At 43.9% G+C, this 22,045-nt stretch overlaps 2 protein-coding genes across 2 annotated transcripts in view; both read right to left on the bottom strand.

The window, feature by feature from the left end:
• Positions 1-852: 852 nt before the first annotated feature.
• Positions 853-22,045, bottom strand: part of LOC124776328 (m7GpppX diphosphatase) — a 38,496-nt gene continuing 17,303 nt past the window's right edge. Inside the window, exons 5-6 of the mRNA XM_047251266.1 lie at positions 6,433-6,655; positions 853-890 (exon numbers count right to left, since the gene is read on the bottom strand). Of these exons, the coding sequence (XP_047107222.1) occupies positions 6,492-6,655 (164 nt within the window). The 3' untranslated portion in view covers positions 853-890; positions 6,433-6,491. The remainder of the gene's footprint in view (positions 891-6,432; positions 6,656-22,045) is intronic.
• Positions 5,127-6,429, bottom strand: LOC124776327. The gene has a single exon (XM_047251265.1). The coding sequence runs from the start codon at positions 6,427-6,429 to the stop codon at positions 5,281-5,283; it is 1,149 nt and encodes a 382-aa protein (XP_047107221.1). The 3' UTR covers positions 5,127-5,280.

Below are 22,045 nucleotides of genomic sequence, written 5' to 3' on the forward strand. Positions count from 1 at the left end.
TATTGTCTGTATGCCTCTGTGTGGGCTTTAATCTCTCTGATTTTATCCTCACGGTCTCTTTGCGAGATATACTTAAGAGGGAGCAATATACTGCTTAGACTCCTCAGTCAAGGTATGGTCTCGAAACTTCAACAAAAGCCCGTACCGAGCTACTGAGCATCTCTCCTGCAAAGTCTTCCACTGGAGTTTGTCTATCATCTCCGTAAAGCATTCGCGATTACTAAATAATCCTGTAACGAAGCGCGCTGCTCTCTGTTGGATCTTCTCTATCTCTTCTATCAACTCTATCTGGTACAGATCCCACACTGCTGAGCAGTATTCAAGCAGTGGCCGAACAAGCGTACTGTAACCTACTTCCTTTGTTTTCGGATTGCATTTCCATAGGATTCTTCCAATGAATCTCAGTCTGGCATTTGCTTTACCGACAATCAACTTTATATGATCATTCCATTTTAAATCACTCCTGATGCGTACTCCCAGATAATTTATGGAATTAACTGCTTCTAGTTGCTGACCTGCTATATTGTAGCTAACTGATAAGGAATCTTTCTTTCTATGTATTCGCAGCACATTACACTTGTCTACATTGAGATTCAATTGCCATTCCCTGCACCATGTGTCAATTTGTTGCCGATCCTCCTGCATTTTAGTACAATTTTCCAAATGCCTGAGTACAATCAGGATTTTAAGTTTCTGTCAAAATAATAAAAACATGGTAGCTCAGGGTCAAACAATGGAAACTCCAGGCAGGAATATCAACATATAGGAAACTACAGACTGCTACTTACCATAAAGAAGACACGGCAAGCTGCAGAAAGGCACTTACATAAAGTTTTCGGCCAAAGCCTTTGTCAGTAAAACACACACACACACACACACACACACACACAGATTTGGGGAAGGTGGGGAATGGGAAGGAATACCAGTGTATGCGTGGAGAGTGAGACAAACACCCTCTGGTGGAGCATGCAGGGACTATACTCCCAACAGGTGTAGCATCTGGAGGTTATGGGACAGGCAAGTGCAAGGAAGGAGAGGAGTGGGGAAAGGCAGGCAGATAGCTCAAGTAGAGAAGCCGTCACTGAAATCAAGTATGTTATGTTCAGCTACGTGTTGTGTCACATTGTCACAGTGTAGTCTACTTTGCTCTTGGCCACAGTTTGGCAGTGGCCATTCATCCTGGTGGACAGCTGGTTGTGGTGAGCAGCTGGTTGGTAATCACACCAATATAAAAAGCTGTGCAATGATTGCAGCAGAGCTGGTAAATGACATGGCCACTTTTACACATCACCTGGCCCTTGATGGGGTAGAATAATCCTGTGACAGGACTGGGGAAGGAAGTTCTAGGTTGGTGGCTTGCCAGGTCTTGTACGGGGGTCTTCGACAGGGATATGGTACTCATGGCATGGGCTTTGGATTGGGATAGGGTTGGAGTAGGATATTATTGAGGTCAGGTGGGCGAAGAAAGACCACTTTAGGAGGGGTGGGAAATATCTTGGATACGATAGGCCTCATTTCAGAACATAATGATAGTTAACCAAAGACCTGGCAAAGGAGGTGGTTCAGTTGTTCCAGTCCTGGATGGTACTGGGTGATGAAGGAAACATTCCTTTGTGGCTGGTTTTTGGTTGTGGTAGGAGAATTGACGGTGTGACGGGAAATGGCATGGGAGATATGTTTGCAGACTAGGTATCAGGGATAGTGCATATCTCCGAATGCCTCTGTGAGACCCTAAGAATACTGAGGTGTCAAAATGCAGGTATTGTTGGTGGTTTTAATGTGGACAGAGGTGCAGATGGAGTCATCAGAGAGGAAGAGGTCATTATCTAGGAAGGTGGCATGCTGGGCTGAGAACTACGTGAAGCTGTTGGAGAGAAGGTGTTGGGTTTGTGAAGGAACGAAGATATTGTGTCCTGGCCTTGAGTCCAGGTCATGAAGATATCAATGAACCTGAAACTGGTGTTTTGGACGGCTAGGAACGTCTCATCTAGATGGCCCATAAAAAGATTGGCATACGAGGGTGCCATGCGGATGCCCATGGCTGTGCCACGGAATTGTTGATACACCTTCCCTTCAAATGAGTAGTAGCAGTGGGTTAGTACAAAGTTAGTAAAGAGTATGAGGAATGACATAGTGGGTTTGGTGCATGAAGGATGTTGGGAAAGTTAGTGTTAAATAGCAATAAGACCTCGAACAATAGGGGTGTTGGTGTATAGGAAGGTGGCATCAACAATGACGAGTAGTGTTAGGCAGTGGGGATGGCAGAGTGTCAGTGAAGGAAGTGGTTGGTATCTTTGATGTGGGTGGCTAGACTGTGGGCTATTGTTTGGGGATGTTGGTCAATGACAGCCAAAATTCTTTCAGTGGGAGCACAATAACCAGCCACAATGGGGCGTCCAGGGTTGTTGGTTTGTGGATTTTGGGGAGCATGTAGAAGGTCCGTGTGCTGGTTGTCATAGTGTTGACGAGTGGAATGGATTCAGGGGAAAGGTTCTGGGAAGGGCCAAGGGCTTTAAGCAGGTATTTGAGGTTCTGTTCTACTAGTGTGGTGAGATCACTCTGGCAGTTTGCAGGTGGAGGAGTTAGTTGGCACAGGCCTTCTGCCAGGTAGTCACTGTGATTCATAACAACACTGGTGGAACCTTTGTCTGCAGATATAGGACAATTAGGTCAGGGTTTGTTTTGAGGGTTGTATGTGGCTATTCTTTCTTCTACTGAGAGGTTGGCGTTCTGATGAAGGGACCTGGGGAAGGATGGTGAAGATAAGTTGGAGGTGACCAGCAGTTGGTTAAGTGGCAGGATCGCAGTTGAATGGGGGTATAAACTGGAAGATGCAGGGTTCAACCATGGAATTAGAATTAGGGTGGTTTCACTCGGGAGGGCTGGGGTGGTAGTGTAAAAGAAGTACTTCCATTGCAAGGATCAGGAGAAGAACAGTAGATCTTTGACAAGTCCAGTATGGTTAAATTTGCGTGTAGGTCTAAGGGCGAGGACTTCGGATAGGAGAAAGCTCTGTATAGTTGAAGGTTTTGGCAGAAAGGTTAACAATGTTACAGGAATGTTTTGGCTCTGGATTTGGTGGAGAGTTGGCAGGAAGTTTTGGGTGATGTGGCAAGTTGAAAGGTCAGCTAGGCAGCATTCAACAGCTACGAGGAGTGAATGAGGAGGAACACTGTGTACAATAGGGGGTTGGATAGTGGTGCCCAAGCAGCAGTAGGATTTCAGCAAGTTGGATAACTTAGTGAGGTAGTGTCTGGAATGCTCCTCCAGGTGCTGTAGAGCAAGGGATTCAATTTCAGAGCTTTGATGTACTGAGTAGGGATTGCAGATCAGTAGTACCTTGCGGAGGGAGCAGAAGTGGTTCTGGAATCCCTGTGCCATGGAGATTTGTTTTTGCAGTAAAAGGTTTGTGAGGGCCTGGGGTTGGCGGAATCTGAAAAGGTATAGGTCGCTGTGAAACAAAGGGTGAGATGCACAGAAAGGAATGTTTATAGTTAGGCCATTGGAGGGATTCCATGGTTTAGGCAGCATTTGAGAAATAGGATTTGTGGCTGGGTTTTAGACAGGGAAAGGGATACTTTTCTGAACTGTCACACAAAGATGGAGCAGGAGCCCATTGTGGCAGGAATGGTGTAAAGGAAATGGGAATAATGAATAAAGCAGAAATGGGCAAAATAGGTGATGATGGTTGTGAGAGGGGCCGGATATGTGAAAAGACACCCAGAAACATGAACAGATATCCATAAATACATGAAACCATATAAAAATATGCACAAATATGTTAAAAACGTACAGAAATGTGGGTGAAAAGGGATGATGGTGATGATGATGGTGTGTGTGTGTGTGTGTGTGTGTGTGTGTGTGTGTGTGTGTGTGTGTTTTGTGCGTTGGAATAAGCGGAGAGGGAGGGAGGGGGAATGGGTTCAGCCGAGGATCAAAAGTTTGTGTGGCATGGGCAGGTGTCAAAAAAACACAAATGCTTGAGTAGGTCAATATGAGGGAAGAATTGGGATCAATAGGAATGAATGTAATTTAACTATCGAAGGAAAGAACCTGGGGCATCAAAAGTTGCATCAACAATCTGCACAGTCATGAAGTATGTGTTGTGAACGGACGATCGTTGAAACAGTGTGGCTTGGGAATAGATGCGGTTTGGAAGATAGTCAATGAACACAGGAAAGAAGAGAGAGAATGGACACTGAGGAGTAATGCTATATGGAAGAGTAACAAAGGAAAACATCACCTGGTTCCCTGTGGCACAACATGCAGCTGAACATAACACATTTTATTTCAGCAGCTGTTTCACTATCCAAGCCATCTGGATCCTTCCCTCCACTATCAGCTCTTCTGAACTGTGCAGGTGGGAGTTATCCTTACAACACATTTGACGCCCCCATAATTATACCCCTTATACTAACAGTAAGATACTGTCCCCACACCTTCCACACAAGTTTCCACCCCCTCTGTCCTATCATCTCCTCCCCATGCTCATCACCTACCCTGTTTATTTGCAGCCTCTGCCAACACATCCGCCCCTCCTTCCCCACTCCTTTCATTATTTGCTCCTTTTTTTCCCCACCTCCCTGCCCCACAACCTCCTGACGCTGTGCCTATTGGCAGTCTAGTACCGGCACACTCCACCGGACAGTGTTTGTCTCTCTCCCTATCCATCACTACTATCCTTTCCCCAGTCTCACCCCCCTCCAGATTGCTACTTGCATCCCACATGATGTTGCTTTCCGGCCTGAGATTCTAGAGTTGGTGGTCGTGTGTGTGTGTGAGTTGTGTGTACACATCTGTATACAGCAAAGTATACAGGAAAGATTTGTATAAAACAAGCTCCTAATGTAGTTACTGTCCACAGTTAGTAATACTACTGACATAAGTATGGTCATCACCATAAAATGTAATTTGTCCTTCTACAGCAATGTGTTACTGCTTATCCAATCAAATAAGAAAGGACAGATCTTAGGGGCTACAACTATCATAAGATACTATTGACAGATATTCATAAATATGGACACACTGAATATACTAAATTCATAGTGTTTACAATTTCAACTGCACTATTAATTCTACTCATAACTACATAAAAATTAATAGGGATTATGTGAATAAACAACTACTGTAGCTGTTTCAAGTACATGAGCAAAAAATTCGGTTTTATTACATTAAGATCGCAACAAACAGTCTGGCTGTTATCACACAACACTGTCATGCTGAAATTAAAAGAGCATTTAAAGTAATTATATTTTCATCACTGTTGGAAGTAAACTGTATCTACAATTCAATATATGCAACAAAGAAATCCTCAACAATCTTGTAAGGTTCTGGAATGTATTCTGTTTGTTTCATTAGATGCTGTAAACCAGCAATGAACATTTGCTTTGCTACATCAACAGTATGTACATTCTTGTCATTCTGCCATAGCCCTACACAATCTGAAGCACACTCCTGATATTTATACAAAACTTTCATAGTATGCATGGTCTGCAGACTTGTTTCTGCTACAATAGTCACAGTACTATTAGTAACTGATTCACTAACAGCAGAACATTTTCCATTCAAATTACAATGTACATTAAGGAATTTGTCTAATGCCCACAGGAGAATATAGTGTGTATTACTATCTGACACAACACACTCAATTAAAACTTTACCAGCAGAGGCAGGCATGCCTTCAAGAGATTCTTTCATTACATTAAGGAAGTCTTCTAGGGGTTGTGATGTCGTTGTCACGGCACCAAATGACACAGTGCAACTCCAGAGTTTTGCAAAATCTTTGTTAAGAGTACCTATCCAAGACAGACAACGATCACATTTAATTACACTTGCACTACTGACTTTAAGTAAATGTGGCTTAATTAAGAAATAATAAGAACCATACAAGCAGTCACACGATTTACACAAGGGTGCGGACTGGAGATTATTCTGCTGACCATGAGCATGACAAAAATAATCTTCAAATTCCAAGAAACCACTAGGCAACGGCAGAAATCTTTGGAAAGTTACAGATGACACTGATACCATATTAGAGCAACACTTGCAATGAATATCATAAGACTTTCCTTTCTGCAACATTGGAATGAAAACAAACTCATTATTTTTGCAATGTAAATTTACAAGTGGTAACACTTCTGAAGCAAATGAACCTGAAACAGCATTGTTTGGTTCAGTTAGCAGTCTAAAGCAAACATAATTGCTGTGCATATTTAAATTTGACAGACTGCAAGGAATGAGAGAACATGTGGTTACTTTTATTTTTTGTGAAACTGTAGTTTTATCAGCAATCTTTGTCAATAATATTAGTGATGCCTTCACACTAACTTGGAAAATATCACTCTTCTGAATTTTTTCTTTTAATAAAATATATACATTACAAGCTCTCAAATGGTCCCTAACCTCAACAATAATGCACCTTGTTAACATTTCCACACACACACACACACACACACACACACACACACACAAACACAAAGGGAGTGAGTGAGTTACTCAGCAGTTCTCTTTAACAGTTTCTTCTCTTCATACTTCTGAAACAGGCTGTCACTTTCTTTTATGGCAAATGGTATTGTGGCCTTCTGATAGTAGTCTGACATCAATTCTATATTACTCACAACTTCACCCAGAAGATGGGATTTCTCAGCATATATACCTGAAAAATAAAGAAAAGTATATACGGAAAGCCAGATTTTGATATTAATTCTTAGATAACCGTAACACAAATTATGGAGAAAAAATAACAGAAATAATTCAATTTTTCCTGTATTTTCCAACAACAGAAATAAAATAATTTACAGATGAGGCTTCTAAAGATAAGTTTGAGCTTACAACTGCTGCTGAGCACATACTTTATAATGTTCAAACAGTAAATCATTTCTACATTACATGCTGTAAGCAAAGATTTCTCTGAAGCTGTTCACTTCCAGAAAAACTGATTTCTTCCTCTCTTTTTTCTCATCATCATTATGCTCACTGAGTTTCAGCAATGACATGTCTTAATTTGTGCTCAACCATTCTTTCTCTCTGATTAATAAAATTACTTCTTACACATTGTTTCTTGTTTATACATTGTAGGACATATTCTTCACTTATTCCATCTATCTTCAACAATCTTATGTAACACCACATTTCAGAGGCCTTTAATGATTTCACTTCTGTGGAATCACTCCCTTACTGCACCACGACAGAACTATGCTTCAAACTGATAATTTCATTATCCTTTTTTTTGTCTCAATAATGGTACTTTTGAAAGTTCAGAGACACTTCTCTTCATTGAAAGCCCTTCTGTCTTGATGAATCCTTGCTGCTACGCCACCATTATTGTATCTCCTTTCTTCATTTATTCTACTTACAAGAAAGAAAAATATGTGCAGACCATTAAAGATCCTTTGCTAATATATTTTGTGCAACTGGTGTGTGCACAGCTTATTAACACACTTTACAGGGGAATAAAAACAACAGAGCACAAAAGATCGAAGGGGGCAGAAATCTGTAGATGTGATACCTGCACAGACACACAGATGATTTTAATTTCAGAAAAAATGGACAATTTATTAATGACAAAAAACTTCACAAATTGAGCAGAAAGTCAGTAATAGGTTGGTTCACCTCTGGACCTTGTGCAAGCAGTTACTTGGCTTGGCACTGATTGACAGAGTTGTCGGATGTCCTCCTGAGGGATATCTTGACAAATTCTGTCCAACTGTCCTATTAGAACATCAAAATTCCAAGCTAACTGGACAGCCTCACCTAATGCTCTTAAGTGTTCTCAACTGGGGAAAGATTTGCAACATTGCTGGCCAAGACAGGGTTTGGCAAGTGTGAAGACAATCAGCAGAAATTCTCTTTGTGTGTGGTTGGACATTATCTTGCTGAAATGTAAGCCCAGGATGGCTTGCTTTGGAGGGCAACAAAGTGGCTGAAGTACCGCTATGCTGCAAGAGTGCTGTGGATGACAACCGAATGGGTGTTGTTATGAAAAGAAATGGCACCCCAGACTCCTGTTTGTCAGGCCATATGGCAGGTCACACACAGGATGGTCTCCCAGAACTGCCTGGGGCATCTCTAGGCACTTCTTCATTGGTCATTGGGCTCACTTCAAAGAGGGCCTCATCACTGAAGACAATTCTACTTTTTTAAAAAAATCTTATGGGACTTAACTGCTAAGGGCATCAGTCCCTAAGCTTAGACACTACTTAACCTAAATTACCCTAAGGACAAACACACACATCCATGCCCGAGGGAGGACTCGAACCTCCGCCAGGACCAGCCTCACGGTCAATGACAGCAGTACCTTAGACCACTCGGCTAATCCCGCGCGGCACAATTCTAATCCAGTCAATGAGATTCCAAGGCCCACAACTTAAACTACACTTACACGCTGCATTTTAGATAGTGGCAGCCAATCTAGCTTCAACAGCACAACTGGAAATTGTGAATCACCCACTTACAGCCCATGTCTGAGTCTTCATTCACTACGTCACATTCTCGCCATCTGTTCCACTCAATACTGAAAAGCGCACGCAACAATGCTCATTTTACAGATTTCGATTTGAGAGTTTTCTTTCATTTTTGAGACATTGGTCAGTACCTAAAGAGTTCGAAAGGCAACACATTAATAATTTACATCTGGCCACTCCAGCTGATGGATACTATGATCTTCCCACTGAGCTACTAACTGGAGCCGATCACTACTGCAAAATTGTTAAGGACACTGCACTGATGTGTGTGTCCCCATCATTGGCTTTATTGCCTTCAAAATTCAGATGGATTCCTAGCAGAAGCTTCCCAAGGATTTTTGTAAATCAAGCTGTCATGAACCTCGTCAATCTGCTGTTCACAGAAGCACTTGACAACATTGTGAAACTTTTAGGGGTTAAAAAAAATTGGAAATATGCGACGATCAGTATCAATCAATGAGTGCGAGAGACTCAGTGCTTCTTGAGGAATTTCTCACTTTCTATTCCACTGAGGTCAGTGGCGACTAGCCCGCCTTCCACAAAAATCAGCAGCCATTCTTTCATTACATTCAAAGAAAATAAATACATAAAACTAGTTCCATCACAAAACCTTTTGTCTCATCGAATACCAAAGAGAGAGAGAGAGAGAGAGAGAGAGAGAGAGAGAGAAAAGCACAAGTAGTGCATCTTTGAATGAGAAGGGCTTTCTCTCAGTGACATTTTGGAAACAGGGACTGACCTCCTTCCTGAAGGAACTGCAGCACTCTTACGTTTTCGAATGCAACATTTTGCTGTCATAGCAGATACTACCCAGGCCTTTTTTGCAATTAGTTCTGCATCTAGATGACAGAGACCTGATGAGATTTCTTTGGTATAGTGGTCATAATCACAGAGCATATGAAGCAAAATATAAGCCCTTCCAAGCCTATACACATTTAGGTACCAAGATGCACCACAAACTTTAAAGAGGGAAGCGCTTGCACCCTTGTTTTTGTGATGCCTCAGAACAAACATACGGTGTGATCTTTTACGTCAGGTGTATTGTAAATAGTGGGTGTGTAGCCGACTAGCAGGTGGGAAGAAGATTATGCTGTCGCAACTGGAACTGTTGGTAGCATTTATGGGAACATGACATCCTTGTTACTACTGCAGAAGTCAACCATCTCAGACATAAGTAAAGCAACTCTTTGGACTTACTCCATGGTGAAACTTGCTTGGTTAACAGGTAACCGCTGTATCTGAAACTCCTGCATTACCTCCACATCCCAGTGAAGCCATCTTCCAGGCAGAGAGAATCCTGTGGATGATCTGTTAATAGAAAGAATGCCTCATACCTTAAACACAATGGACAGATGGGGGTACGGTCCATCTTGGCTTTCGCAACAGCCCTGCCTCACTGGCCAAATGAGTATCTCGAACCTATTGCTTTGCCAGAAACCAATGAAATCCACTTATCCAGATGAAAACCATCAGGTCACAGTGCTTTTAATACTACATACTGACATTCATTTACATTATCTTGGAGTCAGAATCGTGTTTTCAAAGCTTAGTCCCTCCTCCTAAATACTATATGCCCACTGCATGATAAAGAAGGTTATTCGTTGCTGCCTTCCATCGAAAATAGCAGTCCAGAAACAGGAGCTCCCAGCTGACTTAGTAACACTGCAGAGACCCTTTCAAATGACTAGTGTTGATTTTGCATGGCCACTGCATGCCAAAGTAGGAAATATTGCAACTGAATGCTATATTGTACTGTTTCCTGTGCTGTGACTAGACCCGTTCATCTAGATCTAGTCAACAACACATCAACAAGTAAATGTCATTGGCACTATGTAGATTTATTGGTAGATATGGCATTATCTACAGTGACAATGCTCAAACATTCCACACAGCCAATAAAGAAATAACAGAATGGTAATAAAATCCACCAATATCATCCTCAATAAGGCTTAAATTGGAAGCTTATAGCTCTGTGTGCAGCTTGAGGGAGGATTCTGGGAGAGAGTTTGGAGAGAGTGGTAGGCTCAACCAAAAGATGTCTCCAAAAAGCAATCAGGTGCTCCAGTATGGGCAAAGAAGGGCTACAGACTGTGCTCTTTAATATCTAAGCTGCAATGAACTCAAGGCCCACCTCTTAAATTGAAAATTGACAATGAAGTACTTACTCCAACATCCTTTCTCATGGAGGAGAGACTTAATGATAATGCCAAAAAGACCAGAGCTATCTGTCTTAAAAGACAAACTGCCCGTTGGCTTCTGCCTCGAACTCTTCGGCCAATGTTCGTCTGATCATTTTTCTGACGTTTCGCTTGCACGAATGGCTGGCACTGTCACTGTTTCACCCTCCATTGTTGGTGGAGGACTGGTGCTGAGGTCACAGCCGCAAACTATGTACCTGGTGTGCCAACATACAAGGGCAGTTCTCTTTCTACCTGCGACAGTCGTTCACTGCAGCACAGGGAGCTAGGATCCTTTTACCTTGACGCTTTCTTCTTTCTTGTTGATGTTATTCTCATGTTTATGTATTTCTATAGCTTCTCTGAATAAGCAGGTGTGATAGTTCTTCCCCACAGCCAGAACACCCGTGTCGGCAAATTTGACTACATGGTCAGTCTCACAACGCGCGTGCTCTGCCACAGCAGAGCCACTTATGTTCTGTGATCCTGGTGTTGATGGAGCGTCCAGTCATTCCAACAAACTTTTCCGCATGTGCATAGTATGCAGTATATTCCCGACATTGCAAGTGGGTCTCTTTTCTCCTTTGCTGATCTGAGACACACTGACCTCCTTTGTCGGTTTGTAAATAGTCTTTATGCCATGTTTGCGCAATATACGTCTGATTCTGTCCATCACTCTAGGAATGTATGGCAGAAAGTCTGTACCTGACATTTCTTTCTCTGATTTGTCACTTTGCCCAGTGATTGGCTCTGTTTTACTTCTAATATAACTTGTGGAGTACCCACTGCTCCTCAGAACAATTTTCAAGTGTTGTATTTTGCACCTGAGGTGCTGTGGCTCACATATTCATCTTGCTCACGTTATGAGCGTATTAATCATGCCTCTTTTCTTGCTCAGGTAGTGATATGATAGTACGTGCAGGTATTGGTCCTTGTGTGTCAGCTTTTGATACATGCTGTGTCCCAGGTTTTCACTGTCCTTTGTGACTAGCACATCTAGAAATGATAGTTTTTTTGTCCTTTATCTACTTCCATGGTAAATTTTATGTTGACATGGAAGCTGTTCAAGGGTGTTAGGAAGTCACCGAGCTGTTCTTCAATGTGGCTCCACACAACAAAGCTATCATTGACGTATCTGTACCACACCTTAGGTTTACAATGTGCCAAGTCCAGTGCTTGTGCTTCGATATGTTCCATGAAGTTGGCCACCACTGGACTAGGAGGACTACCCATGGTGATGTCTTCCAGCTGTTTGTAGAAATTGCCGTTTCGCATGAAATAGTTCATGGTGAGACATGCATGAAAGAGCTTTGTGATGTCTTGTGGGGAAAATGGAAACGGTGTGCTCGGAGACATGCTGAGTGGCACTTTCATAAACAATGAAACATCAGAGCTGACCAGGAAGTCATTTGGTGCAAATTTTAGTTTCTTCAACTTCTCAATGAAATGTCCTGATTCCTTTATGTATGTGTCAGTCTTCCCCACATGTGGTTGGAGCAGGGAGGCCAAGTGTTTCATCAGTTTACATGTTGGTGAACCGAGGAGTGCTAACAATTGGTCTTAGTGGAATATTATTCTTATGGAATTCATAAAGCCGAGGTGGTAGGGCTCCTGTGTTGCGCAGGTTCCTCTGTATGTCCTCTGGCAGAGATGACACCTTGATTAGCTGATTCATATTTCGTGTGATAAGCTGTGTTGGATCTGCGCTTACTTTTTGGTACATCGTCGGATCTAACAGGTCCCAGATCTACCAATAATCTTTGGTCTTCATTACGATGGTTGTATCGGCAGGCAGTACCAAAACACACTTGTCGACATTAACGTCTTTAATAGCTTGTACCTCTTCTTTCTTCAGGCTGCAAGCTGGTGGGTTTGCTCAGCGCAGTACCCTGGCTGTTTTGGTGCGTATTTCCTCTGCTCTTTCACAAGGAAGGGTCAAAATGGTTGCTTCAGTATTAGCAATAATGTCCTCCATAGGTACAGTTCTCAGGATGATAGAGAAATTATCTCCATTCTGAAGGAAAGACACTTCCTCTTTGGTCAATTGCTGTTCAGTGAGGTTGGCCACTGTGCGTGACATGTCAAGAATCACCTTGTCAGTCTGCTTCCAGAATCTTGCAAACTTTTTCTTCTGTCGCTCAGTGCAGCCCACGAGTTCGTTCTGCATGCTCTTGTGGGTGATGCTGTCGATCTTGTCCATCGTCTTGATGGTCTCTGCTGCTTGGTTGATGGAAAAGGCCTAAAAGTTCCTCACCTGTCTTTGCCAAGTCTCTCCGTGTTGTATGAATTCAATCATGAAGAAAAGGTCGTTCCTTTCTGTCGTGGATACGATGTGCTTGGGCAGTGGCCAATAGCCACTTACATTTCACCTGCAGCCCAGCACTGCAACAGAAAGGCAAGAAAGGACATCAATCATGCTTTCTTCTTCCGTCGGTCATTGTGCACATCTCCTCCCCATTGAGGCGTAATACAAAACTGTTAAGGCTTTGCAGAATACACCGCATACCATGCACATTTGGAAAAGTTTATGTTGGAATGACTGGTCGATCCACCAACACCAGGAACACAGAACATAAGCGACATTGCAGGTTGGGGCAAGTAGAGAAATGGGCTGCAGATGAGCACACGCTGTGCGAGACCAACCACATAGTAAAATTCGTGAACACAGAAGTTCTGGCTATAGAGAAGAACTATCACACATGCTTGTTCAGAGAAGCTATAGAAGTACACAAACACGAGAATAGCTTCAACAGGAAAGAAGAAAGCCTCAAGGTAAACAGATCCTGGCTTCCTGTGGTGCAGCAAATGACTGTCGCAGGCAGAAAGAGAACCGTACTGGAAATGACCATGGAGAAGCCCTTTGACATCAGCGCACCAGGTACATATAATTTGTGGCCGTGAGCTCAGATCCATTCCATCACCAGCAATGAAGGGTGAAACTAAAAATGTCAGCCACTTGTGCAGGCAAAATGTCAGAAATATCATCTAATGTCAGCCGAAGAATACGAGTCAGGAGCCAACAGGCAGTTTGTTAACAAGTGGCCATGAAAGCCTTAACAATTTTGTATCTTAAAAGACTTGACAAGATATTTCAGACCCCATCAGAAAACAGAAAAAGATTTCTGGAAGCATTTGACTAAGGATTATCTCATGCTCTTGAGCAAGTATCACAAAATCAAATGCCCAAATGAAGAATCCGGGTCGGTGAAATCGTCCTCCTGCAAGAATTAGTTATCCCCCTCAGCACGTGTGGAGAAAGGCAAGAGTGCAGGAGTTGAAAGATGGCAGAGATGGAGTTCCATGCATAGGCTTCCTTGTAACTATCAATGGGAGACACTTCACCAAACCCGTCCATGCTGGTCCTACCTCGTGTCTGACCGTCCATTCTAGTAGACTTTCCAATACACCGAGTGTGAGCTACACACTGCTAACTGATTGGACTGCACAATCTTCACCAGATTTCAAGACAGGAATAATTACTGCCCATCTACAAATGAAGGTAGTATTAGTAATTGGTATGGGTCCTTCAGTGGCTCGAATGAATCCTACTCAATCTGTGAGCACTTCCCACTGACAAGGGCACATTCCCAGGTGTAAATTAACCAATCTTGATGAAACGTGGTAGGTATGTAGATGGGTAAAAAAATGCAATATAGTTTTTTTCATTTGTATCCAATTTCACTTTTAAGGGATAAAACACACCCTGAAAGCTAATTTGGTATATTATGTTTTGAAGCCATGAGACACAAAAATGTGTTTCATATAAAAGTTGAAATGTAATAAGTGTTCTTGAAAACCATATAATTGCTGGTCACTAATGTATAATCAAATTTCTTTGTCAACAATTCCCAAGGCAACTGAAACAAGCTTGACACAAATTGGGATATTTAGAGGATCATCCGCCCCAATTTGCAAATCCTGCTGAATGTTGTTTCACATTGTGTCGTCCGTCGTGTTCAACCAGTGAAGAACTTTCATACACTTCATGTGCATGGTGTAAAACAACAAAAACAATTTTAACAATGTAGGAAAGAGAGAGATTTCTACTTAGCATAAAGATTCTACATCTATGTGGTTATGCTGTTATTCACAGTAAGTGCCTGGCAGAGGGTTCAATGAACCACCTTCAAGCTGTCTCTTTACCGTTCCACTCTCGAACTGCACACGGGAAAAACGAGCACTTAAATTTTTCTGCGTGAGCCCCGATTTCTCTTATTTTATCGTGATGATCATTTCTCCCTATGTAAGTGGGTGGCAACAGAATGTTTTCGCAATCAGAGGAGAAAACTGGCAATTTAAATTTCATGAGAAGATCCTGTCGCAATGAAAAACGCCTTTGTTTTAATGATTGCCACGCCACGTATCATGTCTGTGACACTATCTCCCCTATTTCGCGATAATACATTACGAGCTGCCCTTCTTTGTACTTACATGGTAAGCTGCAGACAGGCACAATTAAGAGACACTGACACACAAACCTTTTGATGTCGGGCATCATCAGAAAAAGAGAAAAACACACACACAAAAGACAGCATGAAAATCTTGTGGATGGAGGCAAAGGCTGTCCCCACATGCGCAGGAGTTTATAATGTGTTAAAGTGTGCCGCCTTTCCCCACTAATTCAGAGATGAGACCTGACAGTTCACAAAATTTCACCACGCGTGTAACACTGGTGTTGGCATCTGCGAGGATGATGAGTAGATCTCCCGTGAGACTGAGGGCTGCCCTAATATCAGTATATAGGATACAAGTAGCCACAATAAGCTGAACTGAAAGTGGCATGCCACAAACTTCACAAGAGTGGTGGATCCCCCCATATGAGGAGGAAGCCATGTGTTAAAGGGCTACACCCAATGCACAGTCTGGTAAGCAGTACCTCCTTCCAGCAGTGAGGCTGATATGAAGTCCACCGAGCCTTTGTGGTCGATTTAAGCGGCCGCAGTTTGTTGTCCATCACCTGCAACCATTCAGTCTCCCACTGAAGCACGATGCATCTGTCAGAAAATAAGATGGTAGTACACAATGGGATGGGACACTGATGGACAGCACTATCCCAACATGATTCCTTGGTGACTTTGTTGGATATTTCTTTGCCCTGTATCCCTATGTGACCAGGTACCCAGCAAAAGATCACTTTCTTGCCACAGTGTTGGAGCCACTGCAAGGAGTCATGGATGAGCTGAATCAGCAGGTCTACTGGATACATTTGGTGAAATGCTTGCAGTGCACTAAGAGTGTCGGAACAGACAAGAAACCTTGTACAGTGATGTCTGTAAACCCTCTCCGATGCCATCAGAATGCCATATAGCTCCACATCATAATTTGTAAATTGTTCTGGAAGATGCAATTTAAAAACCCTATCAGGGAAAACAGCAGAACAATCTGGGGCATTCTCCTGCTGGGATCCATCTGTATAAATAATGATAAAACTGTGGTACGTACTTAAAACAGACGAAAACAAAGTCGTAAAAACAAAATCTGGAGTACCAGTTTTCTTGTACTGTGTAGAGCTGAAAGTCACAGTGGGCCTCTGAAGAGGCCAAGGGGCAATGCATTCCATCCCTGGCTGTGTATTTTGATGCCTGAGAGATCCAGATCCTTGAGATAGTCAATAGCATGTATACCGAAAGGCTGGGTCGCATGGGGCCGATTCCTGAACATTCACAGGTGGGTTGGACCACTGACCTAAATGTCAATGACTGAGGGGACAATGAGATTTTCAGTGCCTGTTGAGCCAAAAGGATATGTTACCAAATCCACAGTGGTGCTTCATCAGCCTCTGCCCACAGACTCTTAACTGGGCTGGTCCAAAAGGCTCCAGTCGATATCCTAATGCCATCATGGTGGACAGCGTCTAACAGCCAGAGGTAGGAAGGACCGGCCGATCCGTAGACCACACTGACATAATCTGTGATTGAACAAATGCCCTATGCAACTGCAGGAGGTGGGATCTGTCAGCTCCCCATGTTTTTCCACTAAGGCATTTCAAAATATTCAATGACTGGAAGCCCCTTGTCCGTAGGTCTTTCAGATGTGGAAGCCAAGTTAATTTTGAGCCAAGCATTAAAACCAAAAAGCGCACAGTGTATTGAAAACATAAAACAGTGTCCCCAATTGTAGCAACTGGTTGGTTAAAACTCAATCAAGCACGGTTAAAATTGACACACGCAGTCTTCTCAGGTGAGAACCGAAAACCAGTTGTCCATGCCCAGGTTTCCAGCCTCCTAATGGTCAGCTGTAGCCGCTTCGTCGTCGATGTAAGATCAGAGGAAGAGTAGATGATTACAAAGTAAGCCCAGAAACAAAGAGCATTTGATTGCTGAGGAAATGCCATTGATAGCGATGGCAAACATTGTGACACTGAGGACACTGCCCTGGGGGGACACCATTCTCCTGAACATAGCAGTCAGACATGACATCACCAATGCGATAACGAAAATGTCTGTCGTCGAGAAAGGATTGGATTAGAAGTGGCAGGTGTCCACATAGTCCCCACTCATTAAGTTGGCAAAGGATGTTGTACCTCCAAGAAGTGTCATGCTTTTTCGAGGTAAAAAAACACAGAAACCAAATGGTTTCGGCATAAGAATGACTCCTGTATTGCCACCTCCTGTAGAATGAAATTCTCAAGGATGGAACGATAGTGCCTGAAACTGTACTGGGAGCGAAACAAGGGGAGCTGTCCAATCGCTTCAGGGCACAGATGATGACGCATGGCGTAATGGATCTCATCAGGCCCTGGAGTAGTTTCTCACCAACTCCAGCAGCTCAGGCCAGAAAGCAACTATCACATGGGATGGAAGCAGCAATCTAGAGGGGGTGGGGGAGGGGAAGGGATAGCAGTGTATGGGTGGGGGCAGGAGAGGAGCAGAGTCTGGCGGAGCGTGCAGGGACTATAATGCCAATAGGCACACCATTAGTAGGTTGTGGGGTAGGAAGGTGGAAAAAATTGAATGAAAAAGGAGAGCAGTGGGGAAAGGTGGGCAGGTGCATCAGCACAGAGTGTAAGTAAACCGTCGGATGGAGATTGTGGGGACAGTGTGTTACTATAGGTCGAGGCCACGATAATTACGGGAACACAGAATGTGATGCAAGGATAACTCCCATCTGTGCCGTTCAGAAAAGCAGCTGGTTGAGAGAAGGATCCAGATGGCTCAGGCAGTGAAGCAGTCATTGTTATGTTCAGCTGCATGTTGTGCTATATGGTGGTCTACTTTACTCTTTTCCACGATTTGGCTGTGGACAGCTGATTGGTTGTCATACCAACATAAAAAGCTGTGGAATGATTGCAGCAGAGCTGGTAAATGATATAGCTGCTTTTGCAGGTGACCTGGGCCCTGATGGGGTAGTATAAACCTGTGACAGGACTGGAATAGGAAGCTCTGGGTGACTGGATTGGGCATATTCTGCACCTGGGACTTCAACAGAGATACAATCCTTGTCACAAGGGATTGGTACTGGGATTGGGAGTAGCATAGGGATTGACTAGGATGTTGTGAAGGTTGGGTGGGTGACTGAACACTTCAAGAGTGGTGGGAAGAATCTCCATTAGGACATCCCTCCTTTCAGGGCATGAGGACAGGTAATCAAAGACCTGGCAAAGGGCTGTTCCAGTATGGTGTTGTACTGGATGATTAAGAGGACAATCCTTTGTGGCTGGTTCTTGGGGGTGACGGAAGGACTAGGGGTGTTAGGGAAAATGGGATGGGAGATCTGTTTGCTGACAAGGTATGGGGGATAGAACATGACTGTGAAGGCCTTGATGAGACCCTTAGAATACTGAGCAAGGGTTTTTTGTCATTGCAGATACATTATCACAAGGAGGCCAGGCGGTATGGGAGGGATTTTTTGGTGTGAAAGGAATGCCAGCTGTCGAAATGCAGGTACTGTTTGTGATTGGTAAGTTTAATGTGGACAGAGGTGCAGATGGAGTCACCAGAGAGCAGGTGGTCAGCGTATAGTAAGGTGGCGTGCTGGGTTGAGGAGGACCATACGAAGATGTTGGGAGAGGTGTTGAGGCGCAAAAAGATAGGGCATATAGGCCCTGGGTCGAGATCATAAGGATATCTTCAATGAACCTGATACAGACTAGGAGTTCGGAATTTTTAGATTCTAGAAAGGTCTCCCTCGTCTAGATGGCCCATAAACAGGTTGGCACAGGAGGGTGCCATGTGAGTGCCCACGGCTGTGTCATGGTTTTGCTTGTATGCCTTCCCTTCAAAGGCAAAGTAGCTGTGGGTTACAACAAAGTTAGTTATGCGTATGAGAAGTGACATAATGGGTTTGGTGAGCAAGCATGTTGGGAAATGTAGTGTTCAATACCAATAAGACCTTGGGCATAAGGGGTGTTAGTGTGCAGGGAGGTGAGATCAATGATGACGAGTATGGTGGAAATTTGGTGAAGGAAGTGGTTGGTATTTTTGATGTGGGAGGTTAATTATGGGCTATTGGTGGGAGGTGTTGGTCAATGAAGGCCAAAATTCTTTCAGTGGGGGCACAATAACCAGCCACAATGGGGCATCCAGGATTGTTCGGTTTGTGGATTTTGGAGAGCATGCAGAAGCTGCGTGTGCTGGGTGTCATAGTGTTGAGGAGGGACATTGATTCAGGGAAAAGGTTCTGGGAAGGGCCAAGGGCTTTAAGCAGGTATTGCTGGTTGTGTTCTACCTGTGGGATGAGACCACTATAGCAGTTTGTAGGTGGAAAAAAATGGAAATGAAGTCTCATGCTTCTTGACAGAGCATAGGGGAACGATGTGGGAGACCCGCACCGCCCTACTCGGCAAGGTCCTAATGGAGGTGGTTTGCCGATGCCTTCCTCTGTCCGTAAAGGGGATGAATGATGATGAAGACGACACAATAACACCCAGTCATCTCGAGGTAGGTGAAAATCCCTGACCCCGGCAGGAATTGAACCCAGGACCCCATGCTCAGGAACAAGAACACTACCACAAGACCACGAGCGGCGGACTTGCAGGTAGAGGAGTTAGTTAATTGGCAGAGGCCTTCTACCAGGTAGTCACTGTGATTTGGAACAACACTGATGGAACCTTTGTCTGCGGGTAAAGGACAATTAGGTCTGGATTTGTTTTGAGGTTGTGTATGGCTACTCTTTCTTCTACTGAAAGATTGGTGTTCTGAGGAAGGGACCTGGGAAAGGATGGTGAAGCTAAGTTTGAGGTGACTAGCAGGTGGTTTGGTGGGAGGGTCACAGTTGGATGAGGGTACGAACTTGAAGACGCAGGATTCAACGGTGGAATTAGGGTGGTTTCACTTGGGGAGGGGGGGGGGGGGGGATGGTGTGAAAGAAGTGCTCCATTGCAGGGATCGGGAGAAGAAGAGTTAGGTCTTTGACAAGTCCAGCATGGTTAAATTTGGGTGTAGGGCTAAAGGCGAGGCCTTTGGATAGAACAAACTTCTGAAGAGTTGAAGGTTAACAACAGCATTACGGGAATGTTTTTGCTCTGGGTGTGGTGGGATGTTGATAGGGAGTTTTGAGGGATGTGGAAAGTTGAAAAGGTCAGCTAGACACGGTTTTTAGTGCTACAAGGGGTGGACGAGGAGGAACACTGGGGTAGGATTGGTGTTGGATAATTGTGCCCTGAGGCGACAATGGGATGTCAGCAGGTTGGATAACTTGTGGAGGTTGCATCTGGAATGCTCCATCAAATGCTGAAGAGCAAATGATTCAGTTTCAGATATGTGATGCATGAACCAGGGACTGCACAGTGGCAGTATTTTGCGGAGAGAACAGAGTCAGTTCTGGGAATGCCCAAGCCACAGAGATGTATTTTGCAGTACCAGATTTTTGAGGGCCAGGGACTGGCAGAATCAGAAAAGGTGAAGGTTATTATGAAACGAGCATTGGGATCGAGAGGAAGATATATTAATGGTTTGGTCATTTCGAGGGACTCCAAAGTTTAGGCAGCATTTAAGAAATAGTACGTGGGACAAAGATTCGACCACTGTTATGAATTGCAGTGACTACCTGGCAGAAGACCTCTGCCAATTATACTACTCCTCCACCTATAAACTGTTTACCTTCTCACCTCTATGACACCATGACCACTCACCTTCTACATGCTCCCAAAACCCACAAACCCAACAATCCAGGACGCCCCACTGTGGTTGGTTATTGTGCCCCCACTGACAGAATTTTGGCCCTCATTCACCAACACCTCTGGACAATTGCCTGTATCTAGCCTCCCACGTCGAAGACACTAATCACTTCCTTCACAGACTCTCCATCATCCCCGCCCTTTAACCTCCTGGATCCCTACTGATTACTGTTTACGCCACCTCCCTATATACCTACATCCCTCATGTCCATGATCTTACTGCTACTAAACATTACCTTTTCCAAGGTCCTTCAGGCTCCAAACTCACTACCTCATTCCTCATACACATTATTAACTTTATCCTAACCTACAACTTCCAATTCTTTGAAAGGAAGTTATACAAACAAATTTGCGGCACAGCCATAGGCACCCGCATGGCACCCTCTTATGCCAACCTGTTTATGTGCCATCAAGAGGAGACCTTCCTAACCTCCCAAAACACCAGACCCCTAGTCTAGCTCAGGTTCATAGATGATATCTCATGATTAGACTCAGGATCAGAACACTATATCTTCAGTCCTTCACAACCTTCTTTCCCAACAGGTTCACCTGGCCCTCCTCAACATGGCACACAACCTTCCTAGACATTAACTATCTCCTCTCTGATGGCTCCTTCTGCACCTCTGTCCACATTAAACCCACCAACCGCCAACAATACCTGCATTTCGACAGCTGGCATCCCTTTCACACCAAAAAATCCCTCCCATACAGCCTGGTCACCCAAGGATGTGGTATCAACAATGACAAGAGCCCTCTTGCTCAGTTTGCAGAGGGTCTCACCAAGGCTTTCACAGACAGGCACTATACCCCAGGACTAGTTCATAAACAGATTTCCCTTGCCTTTTCCCCCTTCACATCACCACCAACCCTCCCTTCACTCCAAGAAATAGCCACAAAAGAGTGCCCCCTTCATCACCCAGTATCACCCTGTACTGGAACACATCCTTTGCCAGGGCTTTGATTACCTTTCACCATGTTCTAAAATAAGGGACATCCTAGCAGAGATTCTTTCCACTGCTCCTCAAGTGGTGTTCTGTCAACCACCAACCACCATAACATCCTGGTCCGTACATATGCCACTCCCAATCCCAGTGCCAGTGCCAACTGCTTGCCGAGAAGATTGTATTGTGGAAGACCCTGGTGCAAAACCTGCCCAATCCACCCACCCAGAACTTCCTATTACAGTCCTGTCACAGGTTTATCCTACCCCATCAGGGGGCAGGCCACCTGTGAAAGCAGCCACGTCATTTACCAGCCCTGCTGCAATCATTGCAAAGCTTGTTATATTG

The sequence above is a fragment of the Schistocerca piceifrons genome, chromosome 2 (genome assembly GCF_021461385.2).
Source record: "Schistocerca piceifrons isolate TAMUIC-IGC-003096 chromosome 2, iqSchPice1.1, whole genome shotgun sequence".
Taxonomy (NCBI): Eukaryota; Metazoa; Arthropoda; class Insecta; order Orthoptera; family Acrididae; genus Schistocerca; species Schistocerca piceifrons.

Coding starts and splice junctions, on each gene's coding strand:
- LOC124776327 (XM_047251265.1), bottom strand. CDS start 6,429: ATGTTAACAAGGTGCATTATTGTTGAGGTTAGGGACCATTTGAGAGCT.